The sequence below is a fragment of the Sinocyclocheilus rhinocerous genome, unplaced genomic scaffold (assembly GCF_001515625.1).
Source record: "Sinocyclocheilus rhinocerous isolate Xijiao unplaced genomic scaffold, SAMN03320098_v1.1 scaffold35, whole genome shotgun sequence".
Taxonomy (NCBI): domain Eukaryota; kingdom Metazoa; phylum Chordata; class Actinopteri; order Cypriniformes; family Cyprinidae; genus Sinocyclocheilus; species Sinocyclocheilus rhinocerous.
In genome coordinates, this window is record NW_015661991.1 from 574,303 (window position 1) to 586,689 (window position 12,387).

The 12,387-nt window shown below is 35.3% G+C and overlaps 3 protein-coding genes across 6 annotated transcripts in view; 1 reads left to right on the forward strand and 2 right to left on the reverse strand.

Annotated features, from left to right (window-relative positions):
- LOC107727117 (adhesion G protein-coupled receptor G3-like) overlaps nucleotides 1–3,074 on the forward strand; it is a 15,393-nt gene extending 12,319 nt beyond the window's left edge. Inside the window, exon 12 of the mRNA XM_016536895.1 lies at nucleotides 2,595–3,074. Coding sequence (XP_016392381.1) covers nucleotides 2,595–2,719 — 125 coding nt within the window. The 3' untranslated portion in view covers nucleotides 2,720–3,074. The remainder of the gene's footprint in view (nucleotides 1–2,594) is intronic.
- A 496-nt stretch (nucleotides 3,075–3,570) lies between these two features.
- LOC107727116 (protein FAM60A-like) lies at nucleotides 3,571–8,075 on the reverse strand. The gene is made up of 6 exons (XM_016536894.1): nucleotides 7,963–8,075; nucleotides 6,525–6,663; nucleotides 6,131–6,230; nucleotides 5,930–6,044; nucleotides 5,294–5,444; nucleotides 3,571–5,206 (listed from the first exon to the last, which is right to left on the reverse strand). Exons 2-6 carry the CDS (start codon nucleotides 6,650–6,652, stop codon nucleotides 5,029–5,031), a joined length of 672 nt encoding a protein of 223 aa, XP_016392380.1. The 5' UTR covers nucleotides 6,653–6,663; nucleotides 7,963–8,075; the 3' UTR covers nucleotides 3,571–5,028.
- A 3,261-nt stretch (nucleotides 8,076–11,336) lies between these two features.
- LOC107727099 (DENN domain-containing protein 5A-like) overlaps nucleotides 11,337–12,387 on the reverse strand; it is a 56,393-nt gene continuing 55,342 nt past the window's right edge. For all 4 annotated transcript variants that reach the window (XM_016536867.1, XM_016536865.1, XM_016536866.1 and 1 more), the window contains one exon: nucleotides 11,337–11,638. In XM_016536867.1, the coding sequence (XP_016392353.1) occupies nucleotides 11,455–11,638 (184 nt within the window). In that variant the 3' untranslated portion in view covers nucleotides 11,337–11,454. The remainder of the gene's footprint in view (nucleotides 11,639–12,387) is intronic.

Genomic DNA, 12,387 nt, shown 5'->3' on the forward strand with positions numbered 1-12,387 from the left:
AGAGAGAGAGAGAGAGAGAGAGAGAGTCGGAGAGTCGGTTACAGAGCTTTATTTCCACATTAAATGGCAAAACTTTAAAATAAACTTCTACATTTTTGTTAGCAGTCCCTTATCATTAAGTGATAAAAAGTAGTTGCAAACCTTTTACAAAATACACATATTCATAAAAAGCACTTAAATCATTTGAAAGTGTAGCTGTTCAATGGTTGCCTCTTTTTGTGTAGGCCTAATTTAGAGGGAAAATGTGTGCTTTTTTATGGCTTTTTCTTGTTTTTTTATGGTTTGAGTCATTTGTTGCTAGGTGCTTTTTAGGGGGAAAAGTTGCTAGGGTAGTCTGAAAAGTTGCTAAATCTAGCAACAAAATTGCTAAGTTAGTAGCACTGCTGAAAACACCACATGCTGGCGCCACCTGCTGGTCAAAACCTTCCAAATGCAATTAAAACTCAGACCAAATAGTCATAATGACACATTTTACAGAACAATTGCAAATGTGTTCATGAAAATGTCAATTGAAATGCATTGAAAAAAATACAAAATGTAATAGGTCTATTGAAAATGTATTCTACGAGTAATTAATCAGACTCGAGATCCGTTTAAACCAGATGAATTTCAACAAGCGCCACACTGACTCGAAACAAAAGATTCACGGTGTTTCTGCCATTTATAGACGTCCAGTACAATCATTTCTCAGTTTTATATGAATTACACTGATACTAGTGAGTTTTAAAGAGTGGTCTACACTAAAATTAATCCCCTTTCCTTTACAACTAAAACCGAAGCATCACTACTTATTATTTTCTATACATACCTTGTGTTTGCCTCACCGATGTAGTTTACGCTCCTTTTATTGTTTTTGTCGGTCTTTGTTGCGTCTTCTGCAGTACAGTTGATTCTCCCGTTTTTTTCCGCTGGTAAAGCACGATCATAAATGTGTTATTTTCGCTTTTTGAAGCACTAAACTACATTAAATTAGATTATTAGCGTATCTACAGAGACGGCAGCCAATGAGCGCGAGGATGACTTCACAAAATTATTTCTAATGTGTAAAACATGCTTAAATTAGCATTTTTAATTATTATTATGAAATATTTTAATGATTAAAATGTCATATTTTGCTGTGTCTATGCTATTAAAGCCCTGTGCTGTAGTAAATGGTGTAGTTACAGAGTCTCTCAGTAGGGCTAACTGGTTTAACCAGTCTTGACCGCTTGGATGCAGATTAGGCTACTACAAGTTGTTTCTTTACAGCCATATGTAAAAGTGTTGTTATTTCTGGGATGTCACAATTTTAAAGTTCATAACATTGTGACACCAGGGTAATAATGGTCTGGATCTTTTCTACAGCATGACAGGAAGAGCTCATTTAATTTCCTCAATTTTTGCACAAATTGTAAGACTAACAGTGTCTGTCAAGCTCAACCATTCAACCTTTGCAATGTTATTGTAAGAAAACTGATATTTTACAAATATCTTTCTTGAATTTATGATACTAAGTGACAGTTTAATTTCGTCTCAATCTGCAATCCAGTTTTTTAAATTCATTTTATTTGATTTTTCATACTTAATTTTTAATGCTATAAAGTTATAATCATATCAGGGTGCACATGTAACGTAATAAAACAGTATTTTGATAATTAAGCACGTCCTTTGACTGACCATTTGTTCAAAAAGAAAAATGTTGACGAGTTTTTTTATTTTCGCTTTTTGAAGCACTAAACTACATTAAATTAGATTATTAGCGTATCTACAGAGACGGCAGCCAATGAGCGCGAGGATGACTTCACAAAATTATTTCTAATGTGTAAAACATGCTTAAATTAGCATTTTTAATTATTATTATGAAATATTTTAATGATTAAAATGTCATATTTTGCTGTGTCTATGCTATTAAAGCCCTGTGCTGTAGTAAATGGTGTAGTTACAGAGTCTCTCAGTAGGGCTAACTGGTTTAACCAGTCTTGACCGCTTGGATGCAGATTAGGCTACTACAAGTTGTTTCTTTACAGCCATATGTAAAAGTGTTGTTATTTCTGGGATGTCACAATTTTAAAGTTCATAACATTGTGACACCAGGGTAATAATGGTCTGGATCTTTTCTACAGCATGACAGGAAGAGCTCATTTAATTTCCTCAATTTTTGCACAAATTGTAAGACTAACGGTGTCTGTCAAGCTCAGCCATTCAACCTTTGCAATGTTATTGTAAGAAAACTGATATTTTACAAATATCTTTCTTGAATTTATGATACTAAGTGACAGTTTAATTTCGTCTCAATCTGCAATCCAGTTTTATTATTCATTTTATTTGATTTTTCATGCTTAATTTTTAATGCTATAAAGTTATAATCATATCAGGGTGCACATGTAACGTAATAAAACAGTATTTTGATAATTAAGCACGTCCTTTGACTGACCATTTGTTCAAAAAGAAAAATGTTGACGAGTTTTTTTATTGATTTTAATGCATATTTAAGTGCCAGTTGTTTATTTATTTGATTTGAGTCAGGTTTGTGGCCCTAAATTTGCGATGTGAAGCAAAAGCTCCTGATTAAAAAAATATATTATCTGACATTAATACTGTCCATTTCATCGTAGGTCTCTTTATTTTCTTGTGGTTTTTGACTCTCACGTGTCAAGCACGGAAAGAAGAACACAGCTCATCAAAAGCCACCATTCAGGCCAGCTTCAACAGTAATGACGAAATTGTGACTACAAGATAACCAGCAGCTGTTCAGTCACAACACACAGTGGAGTTTAAAGGTGGACCCTCCATTCTACACCAAATCTTCACTCTAGTCCTTTTTTTATTATTATTATTTTACTCATTTGAAGCTTTGTGATTTTCAAACTGGGGTCTGCAAGGGGACGCTAAAGGGAATCTGCATACAGTATTATATTAATATTCTAAATGTGTTGATCTGTCCTTTGTAGTTAAATTCCAGAATAGTTTGTTGTGTTTTACATCTTTTCATTGCCTCTATCAACTTCCTACTGGCAGTTAAGACACTGCTCTGTGTAAAGCATGTTAAGAAAAATGCTATAAAATAAATCCAAAGTTGTCCTAACATTGGGTAAAAAAAAAAACTGTAAATATGTTCTAAATAATATTTAGTGCAATGATAAAAGTAAATAAATTTGTTTAGGAAACAATTTATTTTATGCTTTTTTATCACAAATATACAGTAAATGGAGCTTTCTACAAAAAAAATATTGCTTTATATTTTTGAAAGGTTGTCATATTTGGGGGTGTTTGCTGTATGTCCAATTAAAGTATAACTTTAATGAGAGCGCTCTATACACACACACACACACACACACACACACACACACACACACACACACACACACACACAAGTCAATGTGCATTCAGAGATGCACGCGTTTGGCACCACCTAGTGTTCAGAAAGCACAATTCATAACAGGAAACGTCCTTATTAGAAAAATAACATATTTTTTCTTTTTTTCTCGCTATACCAAAAACACAAACAAGACAAACATTTACTTAAAAATTTTTTATGAAAATACCAATGTGAGGAAAATTGAGATACAAAATTTTATCAATGGTAATATTACAAAAAAAGTATACAAAGTGCACGAAAACTTCTTTACAGCATTAATTGTACAGACAGCTTTGAATAAATAGCATAAGTTAAAAATGACAAATTAACGTAATGAAACGATCAGCTAAATCTCTGGTAAGGCACATTGACTGAGAATGTGCCACATTAATAGTTAAAAACATTTTTCCCTGAAATTTATCGACATCTTGTATTTGCTCTCATGCATTTTAAGAACAAGAGCTCGAAGTCAACAGTTATGCTGACTCAAAGTATTGCTGGTGAATAAAAACAAACATTCTTTCAAATAATACACTGAAATACAACCGAAATCTTGAACCTTCAAATCCAATTGCAAACTCCATAATATTGCTGAACTTCAGAGCCAAAACAGATAAAAAATTTTTTATAAAAAAGGCAATTCTGTCATATTTCAATTAATCCAAATAGCAAGGGAAAAAAACATACAAAAGGCTGCAGTCAATACATCAAGGCTGAAAGACTGTACAATTTCATCTTCGATTACCTTTAGTGTACAATATTGAAACATGGAAAAACGTGGTTAAAAACACAGTGTAAAGCCTGGTCAGAAATTCATCAAGCAGTAATATCTCTTACTTTCTGTATTATAACACTCTCATACAACAACAACAATAAAATAAAACGCAAACACCACCAACAGTCATAAAACTGATCATGCCTACAAATACATTATGCATGCTTTCATATGCCATTGTGTAAATGATAACCGTTTAAATACTCTGAGATAATGAATTTTTTGCATCGTGCTTTTAAAAAGATTTACAAACCCGTAACCGTTTTTAAATATTGAGCAACATCTTTATGCCAAACCAGAAGGAAAAAGAGATTTTACAAGCGCGTGTCCATATTACAGAGCAAAAGCTGAGGTGAATTCACATTGTGAATATTGTGCTCAAGAATCCTAGTCAGAAAATGCATGTGTGTGATATAACAGACCACAGTTGAACTTGAATCAGAGCAGAAGACTGCAAGGCTGAGTAAAATATTATATTTGTTTAAAAGTACACCCATCTCATTAATGCCTTGGCTATAAATGTTAGATACAGCACTTTACATTATTCATCTGTAACCCGTCAAACTAAATGCCAAATAGAAGTCTTTTGGTGCACTGAAAATAAGATTATATTTACAAAACACTGGTAACTCCAAAAAAAATTACAGTAATAATAAAAAATGGATTACATTAAATTTCCTAACTCAGACCTATAAATATGTCCTAATGCCCAATTTGTTACTCCTTTTCTGTTATATAAAAAAAAAGATACAAAAATTACATGTTACAAAAAAAAAAAAAGTCATAAAAATACAAAAGCAAGGGGAAAACTCAACTCATACACAGTAATCTAACAAAGGGAAGATACCAGAGTCTACCACTGGAGACAACGCTATGAGGGCCTCAACGAGACAGGTTGGAGGGTGTTTTAGTTGGATCACCATGCCTCCTTCATGTCCTCTGGAAGAGGGGAAGGATGTGTTTGTGAGATCTGTGAGTCCGGGGAGGATGCCAGAGCTGGGCGCTTCTTGTTACAGCAGGGCTTGAAGAGACGAGGATCGATGATCACCTCTCCGAAACGCCCCTTGTAGACGATCCCACAGCACACCTTTTGCCTGAAACATTGAATAGAAGTGTTATTTTTCAGCTCAACAACTAGCACATCTCTTAACACGCATTCGTGAAAAGAAGGAAAGGAATACCTCTTCCAGTAGGACAGGTCGAGAAAGGAGAACCTCGATGGGTTTGGGCGCCTCTGCTTGGTCTCGATGTCCGACCCGTCGTCAGACTGATTACTGTGGCTGGGAGACTGAGAGGGAGACATACTGGATGTGGTGCTGTGGGCATCTGAATCTGTAAAAGACATGACAGCAAACATTAATATGCTATCTACAAAAGCTAGATGATGTATTTTTCCACTTCCAAAAACTATTTTACTGTAAAATTACATGAAATGTCTCATTAGATTTCAGTTTTTCACCAAGTATAGTAAGGGAACTTATCATGAACCATAGCATTGTTACAGTCTTTTACCAATTAAAGTTACAATCATAATATATATATATATATATGTTGCGTTGCATGTTTGTCATTTTTTTAAATGTCTATACATTTTTTCTTTTTAGTACTTTATACTAAAGTAAATGGAAATGCAACAAATTTGTATTGGTTTATATTACAAAACGTGTGTGTATACATAAGTTACTTTTAAAAAAATAGACATTTAAAGAAAATTTATATATAATTACAAAAACGCTCAAAATGATTAAATCTTTAAAATCAAAGTGCACACACAGTATAAAAAAAAAAATAAAAAAAATAAATAAAAAAAAACTCACTTTGTCTTTTGAATTTATGAAGCTTTTTCAGTTTACTTTTCTTCTTTCCATCAATATTTTTAACTTTCTTGGGTTTGGTCAGCTTGAAGCCAGGTCCTGCCCTTGCATCCACCACCTTGGGGGGATAAATAAAATATTATTTTCACAATGGCTGTAAGGAAATGGAATATTTCCATTGAAAACAACATAACAGTCTCTTACATGGTTCCAGTTTTTCTTTGATCCATGTGGTAATTTCTTCCAGCGTTTTACCAGCAGCACACAAGCATTGCAGATGTCTCCAACCCGATCCTCTGACAGGCTACCAACCATATCCCAATATGAAAAACAAAAAAATGAATTAGCTAGGACAGAATTGATTACTCAGATTAAGAAATAAAAATATAAACAAATATTTTACTGAAATTTTATTACCCATTAAAAAAAAAAAAAGGAATTTCTCATTTTTTGGAATCTCAATGGGATTATCCAGCATGATATTATTTGATTCTAAAAGGATTCTCGGCTGATCTCATTAGGACTGGATCCAAATTGTGATAGAAATTCCACCAGCATTCTTTTTGTTTGTTTTGGAAACCGAGCGGAAAACACTCACCCGAAGCAGAGTCTGAAGTTTTCCTCATATCTGCTGCTGTCCGTGAACCGAGAACTGGACGACTTGGTTTTGCAAATACAACAGCCTTCGTTGCTGCGGTAAATCTTGGATTTATGGAAGCCGAACATCTTGACGGGCTCTAGACATGAATGGAGAGCGTCATTAAAACAAAGATCTCCTGCACGTTTTGCGCGGGGGATTGAAGGGGGCGGTCACAGGAATTCATCTCTTGCACTTGACAATTTCACACTGTTCATTAATGTTGTAGAAGTTATGCAAAAATGCCGAATCACAAGCGTGCGTCTGGAAACGTGCGCGTTTGCTTTGAATCCGTAGCGTCTGCTGCAATGACCTACTTTTGATGTTTGACAAAAGCCTTTCGCTACAGCCACCTTTAACACATGATCATGGACTTGTGAGGAAAAAACAAAACCAGAAATAAACAACAGCAGCATGTGTGCACTAAAATAGTTAATTTGGAAATTCTAGAAATTATAATAATGAAATTTGTACAATAATTGGGAACCAATACTGAATAGGAATTTCATCCATCCTAGTGGATAAACCAAAAAAAACAATTTTTTTCTTTTTCGAATCTTTATTGGATTCTTGAATGATTTACATTTGGTTTCATTCGTTTCGAATTAAGATAAATCCTTTAGGAATTGTGACATGGGGTGATGCTGGTGTCAGCAGAAGCGGTTGTAAAATCGAAAGTACAATTAAATGGGCGCCTCTTCTCAGAGTTTAAGACACGGAAAAGCCCAAACGCATATTTGGAATACAAATATTAAGGTGATAATACTTTCAAAAACGCCTCTCGGACGATCTGTATGCATAACATAAGGCACGCTGCGCGCTTGATACATCAATACAAACGCGTGAACGTCTGCAAAACCACATCAAACATGACACAAGCCACTCATTCACGAAGACTCCGTACATTACAAAATAATTATTCAGAGAAATTATGCCTTATACGACACACTGTGTATTCTGGTTTCTCCTGTATTAGTTCGTTTGCATCTATGGAAACCAAAAGAAAAAGGGTAACGTTACGCGGAGGGAGAGCTGTCGTAAATTAACATTTACACGCGTTCTTAAATCAAACGTTGGCGAAGTTGTTTCTAAACAACACATGAAGGGTATCTCAGTTAAAATACGGGTTGAACGCTACCGTCTCGTTAGTCTAAACTTTCACACAGTGCGAGAGCGCCAAAACGCGCGTCCTGTTAACAATAACAGCTAGCCCGTTAGCACGCGACCATGCCACGCTCCACGCTCGCGCAAAGCCCCATTGTTGATGTAAATAACCGAGCAGTAAAACCACTAACATCACACTTACAACACGCTACACACTCCAGGACTGACAGTACGTACAATTAAAATGAAATGCTACATTCGTACTGCTAATTCGTAACAATAACAAAGGACTTACCGTCAGAAACTTTGAATTCCGTCCGTTTTACTCGTCTGTACTGCGCATGCCTTACTACGGCCACACAGACATGAATGGCGGGGGCGGGGCCTGCGTACAAACATTGAGTGAAGAGGTTTGTCGGAGGAAGACCATATTAGGAGCGTAGACGCCAAGTTTAAACATTATTTCAACCAATCACTGCACTCCGCTCTTTTGCCATTTAAGAACGTTGCATCCGGGGAAGTACAGAACAGTCCCGTCCCGCACGTATTGTTCGTCTTGTTCTCACTTGAATGTTGAGTGAATGGACCCATTTTCCCAAAATATTGTCGCTCGAATGCTTGAAATACGCTACCTTTTGTATTATATTAGCATTATGCTGCATGACATTAAATCGTCGAACGCTCCAAAATGTGCTATAGTGTTTCTGCACATGTTCTTTTATTATGACTGAGCTAGTGAAACGCAGTCGCCTTTTTGTAAGCGATATTAATACACTCTGTATATTTAGTTAAATGTAATACACTTTTTTTGTACGCGATATTAGCCTTATTAGCCTTAAATGGGTACTTGACACATAAGATGTCCATGAATTTTGAACACCATCTTATTAAAAACAAAGTATCCCATATTGCTTAAGTTCAAGTTTATGACCATTTTTTTTACACTTAAAGTAATACGTTTAAGATTGGAAATGAATACGAATAATTAAGAGCCTATTTGGGGTTTCACACATATTTTTTTAGTTTTCCTTATTTTTAATCACCTTTCTGCCTTCACTGGTTCATTTTAAATTATATTATTACATTAATTTTAATGTGAAATATTTGCAGTAGTCACTACTCCAGTCTTCAGTGTCACATGCTACTTTAGAAATCATTGTAATATGCTGTTTTTGTGCTCAATTATTAAAAATGTTCTTATCAATGTTGGAAATATTTTTTTGGAAACCTTTTTTTTTTTACAGGATTCTTTGATGAATAAAGTTAATAATAGCAGCATTTAATTGAAATATATAGGCCTATATATTGTGTGTAAAAATGTCTTGACAGTCACTTTTGATCAATTTAATGATTCCTTGCTATCTATCTATCCATCTATCTATCTATCTATCTATACCCTTTAATAAAACCCATATAGTCTCTTAATATGGTTATTAAACAATAAAGCTTGATCCGTAGGGAGGAAAATGCTGTTGAAACTAGTCATTAAACATGCAAGTATTTAATTTAAATGCTTAAATTAAAAACTCAAATAATGTAACTGATTGTACTGCAATTCCATTTTCAGACAGATTCTGCTCTTGAAAGTCAAGACTGAAGCATAATCATATTGAATTGCCACCTTTAATACATTTTATACACTGTACACAGTTCAATATTTAACACTACATTACACTGCTTTTGTCTATAAATGTATCAAGAGATAAAACACAAGAAAAAATAACTCCCAGAATGCTCATGCCAGCTGTGTTTGAACAGGTACCAGAACAGTCATGATGAAATTGGCACATGAATATCAGCCTTTAATGTGCTTCTCCCAGTTATGTCCTACAAATTATGCTACTCTAAAACAGGTGAATGATATTTCATTAATATTCAATAACAACATTTTGGAGCTGTAAATATTGCATAGCAGAAACAGAGGGGATGCTGGGGTTAACTAAGGACAGGGACACGAACACAGCAACTGTGCTGCAAATTAATTCTACTCCAGATATGGCATTGTAGTTGGCCACAGTCGAGACCTGAGGGCTGAAGAGATGAGGAATGTTACGATACTTTGAAAGGTTTGAAGAAACATTATCCTTTCTGCATTGATTGTTTTTAGTTTTTACAGTCCATCTTGTAAAATATGCTTGAGCATCACTTTCATGAGTCATATCTTTGATTTTAGGGGATCACAATAAGCTCAAGAAGACAGTCCACCCTTTTCTTGTGTGGAAAGCAAAAGGAGATATTTAGATGAAAGTCCAAGCTGCTCTTTTCCCAGACATTTGTGGCTGCCATTCACTTTCATTGTATGGGCAGAAAAAAGAAAGAAAAAAGTGGGTTTGGAATGACAGGATGATGAGTAAATGATGACCAACTTGTACACTACCAGTCAAAAGTTTGGAATAATTAAATATTTTATGTTTTTGAAATAAATCTCTTACGCTCACTGTTTATTTGATCAAAAATACCGTAAAAACAATACACTCTAAAAAATGCTGGGTTAAATATAACCCAGCGCTGGGTTAAAAAGGGACAAACCCAGCTATTGGGTTGTTTTGACCCAACTGCTAGGTCAAAACAACCCAACCGCTGGGTCAAGACAACCCAATAGCTGGGTTTGTCCCTTTTTAACCCAGCATTTTTTAGAGTGTTATATTATGAAATATTATTACAATATAAAAACGGTTTTCTTAGTAATTGATTAATAATTTTAAGTTTAAAAAGTAATTTATCCTTGTGATGCCAAAGCTGAATTTTCAGCATCATTACTCCAGTCTTCAGTGTCACACGATCCTTCAGAAATCATTCTAATATGCTGATTTTGTGCTCAATTATTTTTGGTTCTCAATTATAAAAATAGTTCTTATTATCAATGTTGGAAACATTTTTTGCTGCTTAATATTTTTGTGGAAACTTTTTTTATAGGATTCTTTGATGAATAGGACGTTTGTAAGAACAGCATTTAATTGAAATAATAATGAGCAAGAAAAAATGAGCATATTAGAATTTCTGAAGGATTATGTGACACTGAAAACTGAAGTAATGACTGCTGAAATTTCAGCTTTGCCATCACAGGAATAAATTACATTTTTAAAATGAATTCAAATAGCCTCGATGAGCATAAGAGACTTCTTTTAAAAACATTAAAACACCTAATTAGTTTAAACTTTTGACTGATAGTGTAATTTTTGGGTGAACTGTCCCTTTAAACTGATTTGCATTTAGAGGGAAATGACACAAGTCCCTGGCATTGTTACAAAAGAGAGCCTTTTTTCCATTTTTCTCATCTTTGCTTTCTTTAAGTAAAAATATGAATTCCCCACAAGTTGTACTTATAAAGCATACTTCTACATCATTTGCCTTGAACTCTGCATTGTGACAGTATGGATTAGATTAGAGCACAGAGCAAGCAACCTCACACATATCAAAATAACACTGTTCTTCTTTGAAAATATAATAACGGTTTTTCTTACATGTTTTCCTTTTAAATATAGCCATTGTCAGCAGTCCACAACAACAACGAAAAATATTGAGCTTTCAATAAAACGGTATAGCACAGGTGAGGGTTTTCACCTTTCGTGAAAAGTATGGATCAAAACAGAAGACATATTTGAATGTCAGTAACGTTGATAAAAATTATGACGCGTTTGAAAAGGCTCATTACACTTAATATATGGCAAACATGACAGAATCTTTAACGTAAGCCAGGTTTAGTCCTTTTGTTCAAGTCTCTCCATGTAAAAAAAAGTTAGTCCATGGTCCCGCTGATCTGTGTTAGTTCTATATTCAGACGGCGTTATATCCCGATCCCTTTGACGAGAGAGGCCTCCAGAGTGATATTGAATTCCTGCAGAGTCTGTAGCACTCGAATCAGAGAGTTCACCAGAGAATGGTCCTTTAAGAGCGCCATGTCCTCGTACATCTGTGCTGTGATTGGACACTCGGCAAGAAGCGCAATCCAGTGGTGCAGCAGGTGATCTCTGCAAGCAGAAAGACAAGATGTGTGTCAACATATGTGAACTAGAGCCCAACCGATATGGGTTTTTTGGGGCCCATGCCGATACCGATATTAGGGAGTAAAAAAAAGGCCGATACCGATATTTCGGCCGATATTCTTTATGTGTAGGCTATATTATAGTACAGTATAGTCAAAAGTTTGGACACACTTCCCATTCATGTGTCCAAACTTTTGACTGGTACTGTATATAGAATACAGGAGCGGCGCGACAAAATACAATAGAATTCTATTGTATTGTGTCGCACCACGTGATGTGATGTGACCAATGTGATAAGCATGAGTTCTGGGCCGCGGCGTGGCCGGAATAAACACCAGCATTGACTGAGTGGCCGAGATCAGCTCCGGTGGCCGTAACACAGGCTTTAATGCGCCGCAGACGCATGCCACAGATCAGCTCTAGTCTCTAACATCACCGAATCTGCTGTTAAAAATGAACCATCCATTCGTCATATCATCATGCAAAACTAAGAATTAGAATCATTGTAATGTGACGATCAAATATAGGTGCAGCTGGGTGGCGGGCGGGCGGATAATTTGAAGCAGCGGACTCGGGTGACATTTGAGCTCATCCGCGCATCTCTACACTACAGTGAACTGGGTCACCAGTAGCAAACAATGGAGCGCGCTCTGCTGGACAAACTAAGTAATTACACCATTCAGAAGCATTTAATCTGCGTTATATGTTCTGTAAAAAAAAAGTTCATATCGACG

Coding starts and splice junctions, on each gene's coding strand:
- LOC107727116 (XM_016536894.1), bottom strand. CDS start 6,652: ATGTTCGGCTTCCATAAATCCAAGATTTACCGCAGCAACGAAGGCTGT. Junction 5,445..5,929: donor TCATAAATTCAAAAGACAAA/GTGAGTTTTTTT, acceptor TGTCTTTTACAG/ATTCAGATGCCCACAGCACC. Junction 5,207..5,293: donor GACCTGTCCTACTGGAAGAG/GTATTCCTTTCC, acceptor TCAATGTTTCAG/GCAAAAGGTGTGCTGTGGGA.